The sequence below is a fragment of the Perca fluviatilis genome, chromosome 19 (genome assembly GCF_010015445.1).
Source record: "Perca fluviatilis chromosome 19, GENO_Pfluv_1.0, whole genome shotgun sequence".
Lineage (NCBI taxonomy): Eukaryota > Metazoa > Chordata > Actinopteri > Perciformes > Percidae > Perca > Perca fluviatilis.
Window position 1 is genome coordinate 16988462 of NC_053130.1, and position 18985 is coordinate 17007446.

General features: G+C 39.7%; 1 protein-coding gene across 1 annotated transcript; it reads right to left on the reverse strand.

The window, feature by feature from the left end:
- Window positions 1-384: 384 nt before the first annotated feature.
- myofl (myoferlin like) lies at window positions 385-18942 on the reverse strand. The gene is made up of 53 exons (XM_039783845.1): window positions 18813-18942; window positions 18304-18359; window positions 18066-18157; window positions 16036-16144; window positions 15724-15817; window positions 14917-15086; window positions 14059-14187; window positions 13614-13676; window positions 13443-13493; window positions 13275-13305; window positions 13064-13179; window positions 12751-12877; window positions 12555-12658; window positions 12396-12464; window positions 12270-12313; window positions 12100-12182; window positions 11701-11825; window positions 11473-11586; window positions 11062-11239; window positions 10546-10670; window positions 10338-10447; window positions 9939-10131; window positions 9690-9845; window positions 9453-9584; window positions 9199-9362; window positions 8624-8738; window positions 8192-8294; window positions 7936-8075; window positions 7679-7843; window positions 7309-7396; window positions 7095-7172; window positions 6762-6943; window positions 6473-6631; window positions 6282-6383; window positions 5907-6068; window positions 5649-5814; window positions 5484-5554; window positions 5376-5390; window positions 5196-5294; window positions 4651-4779; window positions 3717-3872; window positions 3478-3569; window positions 3174-3344; window positions 2896-3044; window positions 2536-2675; window positions 2292-2380; window positions 2121-2216; window positions 1866-2007; window positions 1640-1739; window positions 1310-1503; window positions 1114-1223; window positions 852-999; window positions 385-708 (listed from the first exon to the last, which is right to left on the reverse strand). The coding sequence occupies exons 1-53, from the start codon at window positions 18898-18900 to the stop codon at window positions 670-672; spliced, it is 6123 nt and encodes a 2040-aa protein (XP_039639779.1). The 5' UTR covers window positions 18901-18942; the 3' UTR covers window positions 385-669.
- Between the last annotated feature and the right edge of the window lie 43 nt (window positions 18943-18985).

An 18985-nucleotide genomic window follows, 5' to 3' on the forward strand; every position in this document is an offset into this window, starting at 1 on the left:
AACTTGGTCTAAAAGGAGTTTACTGTCGTGCAAACAATGCAAGTAAAGTAATTTAATTCATATATCAGTAGTAAAAAAAATCCTTACAAGCGTATGTAATATTTCCCACAATTTAACAAGACACTTTATTTTATGTTATACTAGGTTTTAGCCTTAGTTTATTTATTTTTTAATAGCTTAAATTAACATTCGGTTTTCTCTTTATTGCCGTCATGTTACTGACATAAGTTTTTTTTTTATTAAGTGATTTTTTTCAAAATAGTATAAGTCTAACTAGACATGTTAACATAAAATGGACAGAAGATGTACTTAGTTTTTATATTGGTAATACAGGTAGATAGTTTCTGATTTCAAATGTGTGCAAAATGTAACAAAAATGACAAATTTGTTTAAAACAAAGTTTATTAAAATATATAATTCTTGACATTCTTGATTTCATTGTCTAAATTTAAAGAGTGATTATTTGCAATACAGGAAATATACTGTACGCAATACTGGGAGTGCAAAAAATAAAAGCAGACTGGTGTGATTATGTGAGAGGAGAATGCTGAATAACAGTCTGCTATGACATCAGCAGAGGATGTTATTGCATATTTCTGAGGGATGGTAACAGTGAAGGGGACTGTAGATTTGACAGCAGGAACGCAGACAGCTTCTCTGCAATGCTCTTTAGGAAAAAGGCTTCACAATCTTCATTGAGATGTAGTTCTGTGGATATAGAATAGACAAGATTAAAATTCACACAGATTACAAAATACTGTGGAAAAACAATGTGGGATGAATACAAAACATAAATGGCAGCTTCAGAAATAATAAAATCAATAAATTATTAGTAAACTAAGTATTCTTACCGGTAAGGAGTAGAACATGATCCCGAGGAACAAGATAACCAGCAGAAGAAAAATCGCTGCAATGAAAATCCATTTGAATCTGCGCCAAACAATGAACTTCATGGTCTTGCAAGGGTTTATAAACCAGAAGAATGAAGTGTCAGGGCGGCTGTGGAATAGAGAAAGACAGCAACATTCACATAATTCACGTGAAGCAATTCATAGAGATACAAAATCATATTTTTGATACATTGTTATTGTTTTAAGTACTCCGATTTATTACTTTGGTGGGTCCAGTTTGGGATTCATGTTTGGCTCGTCTCTGCCTTTCCCAGCAGGTCTCTCCTCCAACTCCTTCTCCTCCACTATTTCCAGTGTCATCTCTACTTTCCCCTGTGGAGTTTGAAACACAGTATTAAACAGTAACCAGAAATAAAAAAAAAACATAACTCAGGACTGTGCTGTGGACATAAACATACACCAAGCACATGTTTCCCATCCTGCTCGATCGCGCATGGCCACCAGCCTCTTACAGACTTCTGGGAGAATAGTGAGTTAGGCGGTGGTCTTTTGGAGGAGACTGAGCCCGCCATCCCGGGCAACATCTTCAGGCTGCACTTTTCTGGGCTCTTAGCAGGAGAGATCAGATTGAGTAAGTCCAGCTCAATTGAACCTGTAACAGAGATATAGATAGAAAATAAGCATTTGTCTTTTATTGCAGCACTCCTCTCTAGCAGATATCTATCTTTCAAAACCTTCCCTTTGTGTGGCCATTGCATAAAATGGGGTTAATATCACTGCTGTTTCACCTAAGTAGTCATCCATGGAGAATTTGTCATTGTCCCAAATCTGGATGATCAATTTAGGAGGAATCCTAAATTCCGTTTTGTCCAGATTCCAAAAGTGTTCCTGTAGAAAGACACACACTTTAGATCATTACCTGTCATCATACCAGCACAACAACAAAAAAGGATATGGTTATGAACAAAAATCACTGCTGCTGATGCTGTGTTCCTGCTCCATGATCTCACTCACTTTCCTCGAGACAACACACAGCTGTTCTGCAGGCAGGTAGTCAAACCCAAAGATGAACCTCCAGTTGAAATTTCCATCACCATCCAGGGATCTGTAATGGACATCTGTCTTCTGCTTGTTGTCCTCCATACCTGGCATCCATCTAGAATGTTAAATTCAGATTAGCTATGTGTAATATAAGTACCTATGCTAAGTACCTTGCTATATGTAAGTATCACTACAGGGTTAAGGTAAGAGACAGGACAAGTAATGTACCCTTTAACGTAGATGTCACTCATGTTTTCTCCAGTGATGCTTGTTTCGTCCAGAGTGACATCAGTTGTGTTCCAAATGATGGCCCGTAAGACGTACCTGTTTTAAATATAGCGTTATATTTGACCCTTAAATGCACAATGATAAAACAATATTTTCTCAAGTGTCTCTTACTTCTTGGCTTTGCGTGGAGTGATATCACATGGGGGCCCTGGCAAACCAAGGCTCTTGGGGAAAATGTCTACCCACATTTGAATGTGCCCCTGTATTTGTAGAAAAGGATGACTCTTTAAAAAAAAAAAAGCTATCAACGACATTAAAATGTTAATTTCGCAGAGCACCATGTTCATACTTTATCTCTACTACCTGTAACTCTACTAAAACAAAAATAATGTGGTGTTACTGCTGTTGCTTTAACCTGAGACAGGTTGGGTTGGTGGGAGCTGGACAGGGTTCTGGTCTCCACATGCTCTGGTACCAAGCCCTGGGTTCTGAGGACATGCAGGGCCAGCCTCTCTCTGGCTGGGCCCAAGTGCGGGTGGATCACAGTGTTTGCCTCTGTAAGGGCATGATAGATCACAAAGTTTAAGGATGAAAGGATTATGTTAATATCAAAGAGCCAAAATGAGAACAAGATACAACTGCAGCATACTAATTAATAATTGTTAAATATTCTATTAAGAACATTTAAGAAATCAAGACATGGGCATCGATATAGTAGATATAAGTTATATCACTACCAGAAATATGATAATAAGGCATTTGAGAATGGCAGTACCAAAATCTTGCAGGTTGTATTGTTTTCCTGTGAAAGACAGTGAGCTGCCATCTCCCTCTATGCGTGGAGGAGAGACGCCTCTCACTCTGGCCTCGTTCTGGAGGATCTGAGAAGGCTTCAGCTGGTCTCTCCACTGATTGATCCCTGAGCTGCAAGAAAGTTGTAGCTTTGTAGGTTTGGCTTTGAGAAACTAAAACACATCAAAGAAGTCCCTGGGCTACTTTGTAGGACGTCTCAACTGAACTGTAGATATTGTACTGTTAAGAGTACATACTTACACACAGTAAGTCTGTGGAAGGCCACAGCAGGACCTGAAACGAGACAGGAGTCTGTTCTCCAAATCGATCACTGTCTCACCCACTTTTTCATCTCTGCTCAGTAAGTCATAGTCATACACAGCAATCTTCAGGTCCTTGTCTTGAGGCAGGAAGCAGGACATCTCAAACATCCTGGACAAAAATGAATGTAATGTATGTGTTGCTCCTTTACATTCTTACTGTGAACACACTTAAAATTGGCCATAATCTTTGAAGAAATAGAAAACAAACAAATTCTACTAAGATAAACACATTACTGTCTCACCTCCCAAACTCTGGATTAAGGGTTTTTGGTTTGTAGTTATCTCTGTCATCTAGTGTTTTTCTTCCCAGTGCAATCTTAATGTATGGGTCACACTAAAATGAAAATGCATAAAAAAAGATCTTAGCTTCAGTAGCTTCAATCATCTTTTTCACCAAATAAAATTTAGAGAGTGGTTGTCATTCAATTCGTTATTACCAAACCAGGGTGGTTGTTCAGTTGCAGCTTCATTTAATACTCACCAGGCCATTTGTATCCTTAGGCTGAAGGTCAAGACAGCGAACCACATAAATTCTGACCAGGCACTCCTGAGGTCCACTCTCAGGAAGCTCTTTGAACTGGCGGGGTGGAGCTGGCACCCCTGGATCATCGGGCAGTGGGTAAATCTTGAATGAGCCCTGAATATCACCAAATAGGACAGCACCATTAGTCACATAACATCTCTTCTACAATATAATAAAATCCAAAGAGGAACTATGTTCCATATAAAGGTAACAACAGATTGTAGAATCGCAGATGATAAATTAATTCTCAGTGGTTTGTCATTCTTCCTGAAAAATAAGCTGCTAAAATAAAAACTCATAAACTGTCAACAAATGAAAGTACATGGGTCTTAATATAAAATAACTGATTTCCTACATATCTATAATAAAATGCAACTTTATTATCCACTCAAAGTGGGAAAGTGTCTTTTACTTACCATTACACAATTCAAAACTTTAAACATAAAGCATATATTTGTAAATAGTAAAAACTAAAAACTAAATCGATTAAAGAGTTTATCATTAATTTATTCCTATTCCTTAATATTTGTAGGTCACTAAACTTGGTCAATCTTTTCAAATATATTTTACTGCCTTTAATTATCAAATATGCATACAATGCAAAAGAATGATCCATATAATCCATATATTCAGGACAGGATGAAAGTTGTGGTTTTCAACTCCAGAAGTAGTATACACTGTAGCAAACTATCCCTTCACAGACATACCAATCTGCAGGCTAAACTGTCCCTCTACTGTGTTTATGAAATTCATAAATTAACCACCAGAGGGCAGACAAAGGCTAGAAAAAGTGGCTGTGCAACAGCGAAAGCAGCTTTCTCATGTTACAATAGTTCAGGTATAATGGGATGCTGAGTCACAGGGATACTTCTTCAAAATTTGGCTTTGTTACCTTGAACTCTCCCACCACAGTGGGATCATCTTCCTCATCTTCGGTCTTCCCTCGCTGAAGTTTGAAAGTGCAGCAGAAATCAGTGAGTCCCTGGAACTCCGCAACCTCTTCTAGCTCCCTGTTAAACACCTGAAAACCACGCAACGACACAACACAGAAAGAAGAACACAAATGACATCTATTGTAGTGTGAATCAACAGAAGTACATTTCCAGGATAATTGCTTTCCGTTCTCTGTGTGTTGCCGTTCTCAAAATCCCTTCGATACGGGAAACAACAACAAACTTAGAGCTTGCAAGCTACATGCTGAAAATGGCAAGTTTGTAATACAATTTGGATCGTGCAACAAGGCAGGCCTACTTGGTTCTTTCGGGGAATGATTGTAAAGATTTACAAAGAATATGTTTATAGCATTTACCATCTGACAAGGACTTTCTGGTCACAACCCTGTCTGTCACATCTAGCTTGCTGCACCAACACAAACAAATCAAAGAAAGATTAAATCAATGATTGTGTTTTTCCCAAGGTGCGACGACATGTTCTTACCTGTAATGTGTCGTATCCCTTTTTCAGGTAAGGTCCACACTTCTCCTGCTCTCCAACAGAGGCATAGAACTTACTCCACCAGTCTACTGCTTCCTCCTCCTACAAGATAGAAAATAATGATGAACTTAGTATTTTTAGATATGCTATCTATCAGTATCTGTGAAAAGAGAAAAATCTTACAGTTTCTGGTTGGAGCTGCAAAGTGAGAAGCAAACAAAGAATCAATAAATGGAAGTAGATAGAAAATATTGTCTCCACCTTTTGTGAGTGCATTATTATATACTGTACCTTAGCTTTCACGATGGGTCTCTCCTCAATGTCTATGACAACATCTCCCTGGGCAGCTGACATCATTGCCACTGCAAAGTCAATGGGAACAGGATACAATAAGCCTTTACTGTATGTAGCTGACTGTGTATGTATCTGCCTAAGTCCATGCATGTGCGTATATACCTCTAGCAGACATGCAGGCTTCTCTGTTAATGTTATACGGATCACAGCGGAACTTCTCCAGGCAGTCAATGGTGCACTGACCCACCACAGGTTTCCTACCGAATGGCCGGTGATCGATTACCTTAAGTACAATTGGAGGGGTGTACATCTCCTCTTTGGGAAGAAGCTAAGGTGAGAAAATAATAGAACCGGCCCTGTCAGAAAATATGGAAAGTCTACACACAAAACAATATTTATAGAAAGTTTGAGGGGTTGTACCACTTTGAGAAGCATCACAGATCCAGGGAAGTTGGGGTTCTTTTTGAAGTTCTTGACTACAGCAGTTTGAGCAATCACACCACCACACTCCACTATCAAACTGGGGGAAGAAACTGTGGCCAACTGGTAGGTCTTCATGTTCCTTAAGCCCCAAGTCAAGACCTGGGATCAAATAAACACATTAAGACATTTATAAAACTAGTCTGGACAGATTAAGGGTCTAGCATGATAACAGGAGATGAAAGGGAGAAAGGGAATTAGATAAAACCACAACAGAAGTCTTAGAGTTGGGCTGATCTTGTCTGAGCATGTAATGTGTGTGAAGTTAATTTATAGGGGCTGGCTGGGCTGGAGCAGGATGCCATGATTTTTTACCTCAATTGCAGTGAGCTGCACTACAGGCCTGATTCCCTGGGGAACCATGTAGAGCTTCTCCCCCCGGCGAGGAGGCAACAGGGGCAGATCTCCGTCATTCACCTAGAGGGCAAAGTACAGCATCGCCTCCTGAGTACAGTTTAATAAAGTTAAAGTTACAGTATGTTTCCTCTCATCTGTGTATTCTTTACCTTGTTCTTCAGTAGGAGCTCGGCAGCCAGCAGTATCTCCCCAGCACTGCTACCTTTTTTGGTGACCGGGACCCACAGCAGCTTCGGGCTGCCAGCCACACTGGGGTTAAGTTTCACTACTGGAGGGCATGTACAGCGACCCATGGGTTCATCTTTACCCTTGTAAATAAAACACAGCAGCACACAAACAGTTATCAACGCCTGATCCACCGCCGTGAACCCCGTTTGCATTTTTTAAAAGTCTGTGTGCCTATGTGATTTGATTTGGCAGATTAAATATTCAACATACTACTTTATCACTGTCACACAGCTCCAACACCACATCAGGAGGGTTGCGGGCAATAGTTTGTGGGTCTCCGTAGATTTCAATGTCTTCAAAGATGAGAGTCTGATCCCATGTGGGGTTCAGGGTGGACCATATGACTTCTGTGGTCTTACTCACATGTAGGAATGACACATGGGCGTAGGGATCTGACGAGGACCAGGAGTTTTATTTTGATGGAAATGTGAAATGTTACTTTTGCCAAATTGTACATCCTGAGTAGATTTCATTTATTCCTCTTGCTCAGGCTTGTACTTTGTCTGGTTATTCTGAGCCACAAGTTGTTTGCTTTATTTTTACCTGAGAAGCTGTCTTTGTCCATGGCACAGAGATTCCTCGCCTGATACACGTACACTCTAAGATGGTAAAAGTAAGACCCTGAAGAGAGATAGCATCAGCATGTTTAATTGTATTTTACAGAGTTCTTGATTCAATGTTATCTTGCATCAGGAAGTTTGAAGAAACACTCAGCATGATTGACCAGGAATTAACTTTATCTGACCCAACTACTTACGGCTAAAGTGGCAGGAAACAGTGGGTGTGTTGGCACCAAATAGTTTGGCTGCATCCGTTTTACTGGCCTTCTCGTCAACATCAACCCCCTGTTAACAAAACCCAGGATGAGGTGCTGAAAAGAACACTTAACAGCAAACATTTAAGAAGATATTAGAAACATTGAAGAAAAGAATGCAGAACTAAAATAAACTTCCTGAGTGATTTGCCAACATCTGACAGGAACAGGCACATGCAGGAGAATAATGAGGGGATATGACTCAGATGGTATAAAGTAACTGTAGTTGCCATGACAACTGCCACGTTAGGGGAAATGTAAGAATACAACACATTTTTAGTAATGTTTCTCAGGGGACTTCTGTAAGACTCACTAATGCCCCTTCCAGTCTGAAGATGGCAGAGGACCCAATGCAGTCGGATGGGACCATCTTTCTTCTCCAGCGGCGGCGGCGGAAGGTGTCAGAGGAGCGCTCCTTCCTGTGGAATTTCCAGCCAATCAGGGAAGAGTATTCCCAGCCTTCCCCTGATTCTCGCCTCTGTGGAAGAGACAAGGGTAGCAGAAGAATGAGAAAATGCATAACATCTCTCAAATCTACTTTTTTTTTTATCTACCTCTACTCTTCCTCACTTCAGTAACAGCCATTTTATCAGATATCTTCCTCCGTGGTCTTATGAGTCTCTTCCTGCGATGGACATGATACATTTTCTCTGTTGCAACCCAGGATTTGGGCTTATCATCGGGAGGAATGGTAACTCCGTATTCCCAACCTAGTGCCAAAGGAAACACACAGGCATACACATAGACCAAGTTAGTCTTGCAGTTTTTTCAAATATGAAAATGAAATATTTTGATCACATATTTTAATCTTAGAATTCATGGTTACCTTTTTCATCTACAGCCTTGTTGCTGTCAAAGCTCCAGTCATCCTCCCAGCTCCATCCAGGTGGACACTCAAACTCTCCTGGGCTTTGAACCTTTTCTCCATTCTAGACAACACAGACCCTCTTTCATTCATTTATGTGATGAATAGGTATTAATAAACACAAAATGATTGATATTCTGATACTAACTCCTGAGGGAAATATCTGGTTCTTAAGATGCTAAATGCTTCTCTATGTTCACCAGCTAGTTGCTAAATGTATTTGTTTGACTTTTGTTGCTGGAATGTCTAGAATGAAAGTCCATGGCCATGAAGCCAAAACAAACAAGCTGGAAATGAACATGAATAGACAGGCTTTTGTCCTGTTTTATTCATCTACCTTTTTCACAAAACTTAAATGTGTGTATGTGTGTGTATGAGAGCAGTAGGTTGTACCACGTCTGTGTAGGGTTCTGCAGCGGGCTTCCACTCCCCACCAGGGAAACGTGTTTCATTCTGAAAAACTTCATCTGTGAACTCTGTGTGGCCCGCATCTGCTTCTGTCAATAGGCTGTAGAAAACACCACCACAGCACAGAGGTTGATGAGACGCTTTGTGACTCAGACATTAGCTATGTAGGACCATGATAAACTGAGCGGAACAGCTCAGGAAGACGGGCTTCAGAGAGCTAAAATTGTTTACATGAGCCTTGATGGGAGAATGTAAGCAAAGAAGTAGGAGGCACTAAAGGAGGGAGGGAGACCTCCTTAAACCCAAAAAACTGGCTATGCCGAAATTCCTTTTCATTTCCTGTGATTGTGTTCACATTGTTGCTGGTACAAACATTGATTTATGACTACTGCCAATTAATAGAGCATAGAGCTGAAATATGAACAGGATTATTGAGCGTGTTACATAAACTGCACATTGATAACAGGATGTTTGTACTTGAGACTGTACAAGCAATGAAACACAAAGGACTGTGTGAGTGTGCGTGCTTCTGCATGATAAAGTGAGTTTCTTAAACTTACCATCGCTCAGGGTCAACAAACCAGTCTTGCTCCCAGTCCCATCCCCGTGGTGGCAGAAAGCGTTCTCGTTTCAGTTTCACCTTTCCAGTCACATCTGAGAATTTATGGCGACCAACCAGACCGGTAGTTCCCCACTTTCCTAAAACATGGGCCTGGTTCTCATACTGCGAAATGAAAGTGAGAGATAACAAAACGTGCATCAAATTAAATATATATGTAGTTAAAAAAGGGAATTTTTTGTGTAGCTACTGTACCATTTCAGCATACACGCTGAAGTTTCCCTCTGAGAAGCTGTTGAACTTCTTCTCATTGGCAGAGAGACCGAGCCACATGTTGAGACGCAGCTGAACAGGAACCTTCAAACCTTTGTTTTTGTCCATGGGATACTGACAAACAAAAATTATGAAAGTAGGAACTCTTTCTACAGTTGACAGTGAAATATATAATTACAAATATATAAAGGTGTTGCTGTATGTTGACTAGTTTTGTACCTGCATGAAAATGGTCTGGGTCCGTCCACAGTGTTTGCCATGTGCCTCTTCGCTGAAGATGGAGTACAGAATCTCGTTTGCTGGGACTCGAGCATAAGCCACCCGCTTCTCTCCTCTTAACATCCAGATGATCACATCTGGCATGCTGTTCTGAGGCTGATGAAGACACAACATAACGTAACATTTCAGTTACATGATACATTCCCATTGACATCTGTATGAGCTACATAACATCATATTTTCCCTGACCTCCTCTGCCAGCTGCTGGATTCTGTCCAACCAGTCCTCAATGTCACCAACAGTAGCCTTGACATCTGTGGCCTCCTCTCTCACGCGATTGGCCATCTCTCTGATACTGACCACAGCAGCATCACGCAGCTTTTTCAACTGGAGATCCAGTTCAGTCACATTGGGCTGACCCTCCAGCACTGGAAGCTGGAAACTGTCAAAACCTTGTTATTGAGAATAATGTGGGATGGGAACAAAACAAGGTAAAACAAGAACATGACTCAACCCAAACAACCACCTGCAAATGTATTTGACCTAAAAGCAATAACCACACTACAGATTTCCTAATGATATGTTGCTTATTGCATTACTTTATAAAACCCACAGATCCAGTGTAGGATTTGTCTGGTCCTGTCTTACCTGTTCAGGTCCTCAAGCACGTGGTTGATGAGTTGGATCCAAATCTCTTTCAGACGTTCCTCAGACTCCTTGGCTAACATGGCTGTTTTTAAAGAGGTGAGATGGGACTCCTAAAATAAATAATAATAAAGAGAGATTAAAGTATATTACTCAGCAGTAAAAACCTGTGTAGTCATGCACAATATGTGCCACTGTGACTTATTCTCACCAGTCTCTCAGCGATGAAGAGGAGAATGTTGACAGAGTCCAGACGGTGGCTGATGTCTTCCCAGTATGATGTGAGAATCACTACAGGCTTGGTGTCACCCCAGGGCAGGTAATAGTAGTGATTACCTGTGGGATACAAAATAAATACACCCAGTCATTTTAAACACAAGTTGTGGAGTTGACCGCTCACTAACATTGGGTCCATGTTATTGATGTTCTTTAACTCTTTGGTTTCACAAGCCCTTAAACACAGACTTACAGCATGGTTAAAAGTTTAAATAAAAAACTGTCAAATGTCCACTGTTAAAGCAAAGTTCTAATGATATATATACTCCATTGATAATTGTTATTTATTTGATTTTTGTTTTTTAAATAAAGAATATATTCAACAAGGTTGGAATACTATGTAACGCATGTGGCGCTCCTTCATGATCCTGAACAAAAACACCCTAGAATATAAAATGGAATACATTTTAGAGTCATTTTTTTAATTCTTGCAGACTTCTTCTTTGCATACCATCAAACACAGCAAAGCTGTACTGGGTGGTGGACGACAGGGGCTTGCAGGTGGAGTCCAGCTTGTTACCGTAGTTACCAATGCTGACCTCAAACTGGATTGGCTCGCCCGGCTCTTGGAGCATGCATGCACTGTGGAACACAGCGCACAGAGAGTACTTCCTCCTCCGTTGGTATTTCTGCAATCAATTAAAAAGGATGTGGCAGTGTTAGACTTTAGGGCGGGTTTATTTTTTCCCAATCAGAAACTTGCTCAACACTGTGTGTGAGCTACTGATATTTTCTACATTGCAATGACATTGGAAAAAAGCAATTAAGCAATAATGAAACCTTGCAGATTCAAAACCTTGGGCCAAATATAAGTAGACAGCAGTAATAACAGTATGACAGAGTTACAGCACACAGTGTATACCTGTGCCACCAGTATGTCATCACTGGAGATGTCATCCACATTTTTGTCAACCTTTCCATCCAACTGAGTGGACAGCTCAACAAGGACCCTCCCCCTGTAGGCGACCCCTTCACCCTGCGACAAATCAAAATGCAAAAACCTCATGTAGGCATTGTCATGCAGGTGAAATATTGTGTGTCAATACTACAGTACTGAACCCTTTGTACTGTGCTGATTGGGTAGTCCTACCTTTCCAAAGTTGAGTTCCTCGTATGGGTCGGGAAGGCCAGTAAATTCTCTTGGGCTACCATACAGGTTGACATAGCAAGGCCCAAAAGCTGGGAGAAAACCAAGCTCTGATGCTGCTGTGCTCACTGTAACAGACAGACACTATAAAAACCCCACCTGGACAGTTTCAAGGCTTATAAAGCAATATGGTGTATGACAATAGATACACAAACAGATGCTGAGGGTTAAACAATCAGCGACAAAGCAACATGTTAAAACATGCAGATGACCATTTCATACGTATAGCCCTTGAGTCTGTTTCCAGTGGGGGAAAAAACATACATATTAAATGTCACATTGCCATATCAAATTATAAAACACTGACAACAAATATTACAAAAATACAGATTACATGATTACCTTCAATCTCTCCACCTGAGGAAGACATTTTGCTGAGATTAAAAAAAAATGTTCCTATGGCATCATCCTTGGATAGACGATCCCTGCCAAAAGTAAACTGGCACGTCAAATATGGGTTGTGATATTATTGTCACTTATGCAGCTGTGTATAAATGAACTTTAGCTCTTACCAGTCATACATAGTCAACTTGACGCGTTCACACATGGATGGGAACTACAGAGGCAACAGAGGCATGTGTTTATTAGTGCTGAAGGTTAAAGTGTTTCAGAAATTTGAATCAAGCCCGACTTCTTACCTTGACTTGGAGATTGATGAGTTGATTCCACTCTGGGTTTGCATTTTTTTCAATGGTTTTGGTGCGCAGCTAAAAGAAAATTCCATTGGATATAAATAATATTCACACAGTAAGAAAAAATAAAACATAATTTTTTCTTTTTACGTTAACATGAAATACCTTCTTGCCAGCAAAGTTGACTTCCACATATGGATCCACCAAGTTTTTCCTGTCTCCCTCCCCTCCAAAGACCTGTTTTACCGTCTGAATAAAGGCATCATCCACTGCAATGTAAAGTATGTTCTAAATAGAAGATTTTCAAGGTGATTTGATGGAATTAAACTACAATTGTGGCAGGGATTTATGGGTCACTTACTCTGTGGCATATCCTCAGCACGGTAGACTTTGAGGCTGAGTGTGGCCCATCGCATTGTGACACCCGCTGGCACCAAAAGATTGCTCTCTATGTCATCCTGCTCCTCACTTATATCTCTCCTCTCAGTCTGGACAGAGGCAAGGAGAGGAGAGGAGAGGAGAGGAGAGGAGAGGAGAGGAGAGGAGAGGAGAGGAGAGGAGAGGAGAGGAAACTTTGTCATGGTCTTTGATGATCCGTACTCTGTACTCTGATCTGTACTCTATGTCTAGTAGGAAGAAACTTGATGGTAAAAAAAAAAAAAAGGTACACGCACAGGCGGCTCCTCTCCAGTGCCCAGCACAGCTATGCTGACTTTCAGGTAACCTCTGGCCCCCGAGCTAGAGTCATCAGGATCACTCAGGAGGAGCCACTTCCTCATTATGGCATGACCTGGACAATATCCAACACGTTCAAACACCTACAATATAATATATACAAACTAATCTTAATTTTTCTGAGTATGCATTTTACATGGAAATACTGACCTGATTCATCATAGATGTAGCCAACATCCAGCTGGGTAAGCAAGAAAGAAAAAAAAAAACATTTTACTTATCGTAAAATTTGAGTCCCTGCTAGTGAGTGATAAATCACTACAGGTCAAACTTGAAACAAGCAGAGATAAGGACGTAATAGCACTTCAATTGTCATACCTTGAACTCTCCCATTAGACTGTCAGATCTGAGCGAGAAGGAGTCAAAAACCTGGCAAAAAAACAGCAATTACAGCTTCAGAAAGACTTTTCCTGATTTTAAAACCACATAATGGACAGTTTTTTTTATGTTTGAAAAAGAAAATTGCATTGAAAGGAGTTATCTACGCACCCGAAGACTAATGCTCTCGTCAAACAGTTCTGAGGGGAGCATGTTAACGTTGTAGAAGAACATCTGAGCGACAGAAACAACTCATAAGTGAATGGGTATTATTATTTACAATCAGTAACACAGACACACTTTTTTATCAGTGATTGTGACAAACATTATATGACTTAGAATTTATTGAGCTGAGATTCTTATGCGTTGGCAAAAACTAAGACAAAGGAAAATGCATATGAGAGGAGTTAGATAAGAGAGAAAGCCAAAGGCACTGCCTTTCAGGTCCACTGTCATATCACCACTGCCGATATAGAGAGAAATAAATAAATAGAGGATTATTAAAGCTGGTGGGGATTAATTCGCAAAGAGAAAAGATAAGTAGATGTTGACAAGCAAGAAAAAGGGGAAAGTAAGTGCTAACTAATTCTTTTCAACAGAATGTGGTATTTTTTACCTCGTCGAAAAATGGGTTATTTCCTCTTCTAATTCTGGTCCTGTGGGTCTGTCCGCATACATTCACCTTAACCACTGGCTTGATGTTGTTGCCAGGCAGCTGTCGACCCTCGATAACCCGAATACGAATCTGAAGATTGCAAGCAACAGTGAGACGATTTATCTGGGTCCTTTTTGAAAAGGTACCATTGATTCATTCGGGTTGACAAATACCAACTTAATCAGTACAGACACAAGCCTGCTCAAATACATTACATATGACCTGTGACAGGAACAAAAATATGTGTTAGAATAATTATATTATCAAGAATAGACAGGACCACTGAAGTTACAATAAAGTTTGTTTACTTGCAAGTAGAATCAGTTTACATTACTCAAAGCACAAGTACAGAAAGTGACTGACGAATAAGTTTTCTACAACAGCTTTTGTAATACAACGTAGAATGTGATAAAACTCTATAGTCATAATAAAGAGTCGATGTCGTCAGTTATCTCAGTCAAGGAGCACCTGTTCTTTCCTCACCACACACCGTGCTCCAGACAAGGACAAGACAGTGGCTCCGAGATACCAGATGGCGACAGCAGCAACAGTGTTTTGTTTTGTTATAATGCAGTTTTAATACTAATCAGAGAAAAAGTATGTATCATAATTTTTCCAAAGAAAAGCCATGTGTGAAATTGCTTGCTCTGATGCAGCAGAACTAAAAGGTTTACATGTTTGCAAATGTTCTAACATGAATGATAAATGTTGTAATTCACTATCTATTGGCTGCCCCCCATCAATGTACATTTGCACTCGTGCAACCTGCTGTCACTCATATGATTAATTATAATAATTCCACCCTAAACTGGACAATACCTGGAAGTCTTGAGGCTTATTGGCCAAGGCTCTATGCCTCTTACGGCTGAGACGTAATGGTTTGTGGCTGGGTTTCCCTGGCTGGTTGGGTGAAGTGGGAGCTCCTGGTGTTCCACTCTGACCTTCTCCCTCCACGTCTGCCTCCCCCTCATCACCCTCATCACTTTCTCCTGTGGAGCAAAACCACAATAATCACAACATTCTTTGAATCAATATTCCAAAAACACTCTAATTGGAGAAAAACTGACACCCTGTTACTGTGTGATGTATCTGCTAACCTCCTAACAACATGGAAGACACCTTTATTTTATTAAATGTGGTTTAAATCTAGACGACAATAATCAGAGTTTCTTTCTGTTAGGGGATACCCAGTGACTGTAAAAAATGGGGATACCTTGAAAACTTACAAGCCTTACCAGTAATATCAAAACAGTTCTAAGAATAGCGATAACAGCAGCTAATAAGCACCTTGCACTTAATTGGAAGACAGTAAAAAAAGTATTAAATATGAAAAAAACATAATTTAAGGAAAACCCAAAATTTATTTTATGAAGTTTGGGCCCCCTTTTTAGATTATAGAAAAAAACATAATCCAGTTGCTGAGAGGGTTACATGGCATTGCATGTCTTTGTGTTTTTGTTTGCTTATTATTGTGACTCAGCAAGGATACCCTATGGACATTTTCAATGTGAATTATTGTAAAGGAAATTTTATTATTATTATTTTGGGAGGGAAGTAAAAAGTCAGACACATAAATGCAGACGATTTACTATCTCTTTTCATTTCTTAGATTAACTGTCTACTTACCTGCATCCACATTAGTGTCTCCGTCAGGTTGATCATTAAGGTTTGAGGAAGTGTTGGCAGGTGGCTCATACCCAATCACTAAATTAATGGTTGCCTAAAAAAAGAAAATGCTTTCTCAATAAACATCAGTTCTACTGTATATGTAACACCAAAATAAATGTCATAGGATTCAGCAAATGCAACTACTTTGGCAGACCTATACAGACAGCAGGCACCATATACTGCCAGAGCTGAAGCTGCTTAAGCTGATAGTCTGTGTCATAACATTGCAGTGCAAGTGTCACATGTACAGTAAGTGATAAATGTATTCACCCCAATAGCTTGTTGTTTCTCATTGATTAAAGGCACATTCTTGAATGGGAAGGACCTCAGTTGACCACTGGCCAAGTCTCTCAGAGGAATTTTTGCCGAGCCAATGAACCTGCAAAGCAATCACATATATTTCCCTTTGGTCTCACAATCATACATACATCTGCAAATGAATCATTGCAGCTGGAGGGAAACAACTGTCTTTGTTTGAAAAGACAGCAAGGATTAATAGCTAAACAATAGGGAGAATGCTTTGGTTCCATAATCTGTGACAAATTTATGCAATTACCACATTAGGAAATAGGAAGCAGTGTTTGTAACGGTAATTGTTCGTTGCTCTGGATATTGGTGGTTTCTACTTCCCAATTTCACTTCTTCACATATAATGACAAACCCAGCAACAGCACCTACTTTTTCTACCAAACAGAATTAATGTAGGAACAGTAATTCATAACCACAATGTATTGCAACACATTGTTTTTTTTGTTTTTTTAATATCCCTAAACCAAATAACAATAAGAAAAAACATTCAATTTGACTGGCTAATTTTGGCAAAAGAGACATTTGGAAGCAGCAGCAGTAACTTAATTTAGGCTGCTTTGCCGTGTGACAAGGACCAGCTGGTTACACATAGGCAAACCCCAAGATGATGAAAATGTGCACAAGAAAAGGCAACCACAGGCATGTACTGGGCGCTCTGTGCCTAGTGTAAGGGTGGACAAATATAGAGCAAAGGAGACGGGTGAAGTAAGCCGCATATTCATGATTATGCTCAGACTCTGTTTTTCTTCTCTCTTGTTCTCAACAGTTGTGGTTGGAAAAATGAATTGTTCTAGGAAATCACGATCAACTATAAAACAGAGGAAATCTGGTATGGCAATTGACTGTCTCTACCACTGCAGAGGCCAACATGTAAACATCTAGTTTATAAAAATTGATGTTTGTATACATAACTCACCTAATGAACTAGAAAACAAACGTTTGAACTCTAGTCTTTAGTATTTACAACTGCTTCATTGAAAAAATCACAGTGAAAGTGCAGAAAACAATTTGTCTGGCATACCGATATATTTTCCACTACTTCCATATCACTTTTAAACAAAGCTAATTTTGGCGAAAAACAATCTTTGCCAAACAAATTGAGCAGTTTTCAAGATGGCTTAACTTGATAATACCGCAGATTAGATACCCCTGATAGGCTCTTTGATTCCCAGTTGGTCACAAAGTATTGCCTACATGTTCAATCAAACATATGTCCCTCCAGAAGCTTTACCCTATGTCTAGTTAGTTTTTTTGCATAGAAATACAGGCTGAGTTACAACTAGTCATCCCAGATGTGCCAATGACAAGCCAGCACAAGCTCTCTTATTCACCCACCGCATGCATAGCAGCCAGTGATCATGGGATAATATCCAAGTGCGTGTGTGGCTGACGCAGACACCCCTCCACCCACCCCCTGTGCCTGCCCCAGAATAATTTATATTATACACTATCAGTCACTAGAGACTAGAGTGACTCAGTGGAAATGTTAATACTTGGTCTACCTTCTTCAGAAAGACAAAAGGAGTCAGACTTACAATGTTTCAAAATGCATATATGTGCCTAACAAACAGATACACATTAGAACAAGTCATAAATAACATATATAGCAGTTTGAGTCTATCGTAAGGAAAGGTTAAAAAGTGAGTTTTTTTCCTTAGAAGAAATGGAGTGCTAATGTTAGGTAGACAAAATTCTTTACTAACACTGCAAGTCTTAACATGGTCACAGTGAGTCCTTTGGTTAGATAGCTCAGAAAAAAAACATGACTGCCTATACTCAGTCTTGGAGAAGTTGTTTACATTCACAGGCTCTTCTCCCAAAAGGCAAGAGTGTGTCAGATCAGTATTGAATCATACTGGGAGGTAGGCTGAGGGTCCTGTATTCATTCGCTCAAAAAAAAAACAATGCCTATAGCGCAATTTAAGCACACAATAGGAAATATTATATCAAAATGTCAAAATTTCAATATCTAATGGTTGTCATACACATACTTGTCTTTGCCGATTGTTTCATAGTCTTTGACAACAACACTGATGAATGAAGATGCATCCAAAGAAGAGCCTTTCAGATCAAATTCAAGCACCTGTAATAACACAGAAGATACATTTACAATCAATTAAAAAAACATACAGTAGTTTTAACTGAGGCAATAGCAGCTCTCATGTGAGTCATATTTCCCAGTCATCAAACTGTAACACTCACACATTAAGTTAACTCTACTTGACTTACTTCATCCCATACAGGATTCAGTTCATTGTCAATTGCTTTGGTTTTCTTCTTTTCACCTGTAAACACAATTAACAGTATTATTGTGTTAAATAAAAATCATAATCTGCTGTTACAATATTATGTCCTAGATAAAACAGTGGACACAAACAATTCTTTAAAAAAATAAACAACATTTTACAATCTGCTTGTAACAGCGTAACACCTAATGCACTACAAGGCATATCATTTTTGTAAATATAAAGACCGAGTCTTGTAGCCATTGTATTGTATTATGACCTTATGAGGATGTATGCCTAAATATTCAAATTAAGCTCTAAGACTAAATGCATACTGTAAACAACTACAATTAACTGCAAAAGTGATGCTCAAAACCTTAAGTATGACAGAAAAGATGATATCTTGATAGAAAGTGAAACACTGTGTGCATGATCATGCAGGCCGAGAAAGGAGTTAACAGAGCATACAATAGTTACCCCCAGAGAAAAAAAAAAATCAAGCAACAGTCTCACCTCTAAAGACAACTGCAGCTATTGGATCTGGGATTCCAATTTTCTTTTTGGGGATCCCACTAGCGGACTCAACAATGATCCGCAGCATTTTGACAAATGTATCCAGGAAAACGAATCATATTCCGTTGAGAGAGAGAGAGAACGAGAGAAGGGCACCCTCACAGAGGGAAGTG

Excerpts from the sequence above, each read along its gene's own strand:
- myofl (XM_039783845.1), bottom strand. The coding sequence starts at position 18,900 with ATGCTGCGGATCATTGTTGAGTCCGCTAGTGGGATCCCCAAAAAGAAA. Across the intron at positions 12,878-13,063 it reads GCACTGGAGAGGAGCCGCCT|ACTGAGAGGAGAGATATAAG; the intron begins GTGCGTGTACCT and ends GCCTCTGTCCAG. Across the intron at positions 6,944-7,094 it reads GGACAAAGACAGCTTCTCAG|ATCCCTACGCCCATGTGTCA; the intron begins GTAAAAATAAAG and ends GGTCCTCGTCAG.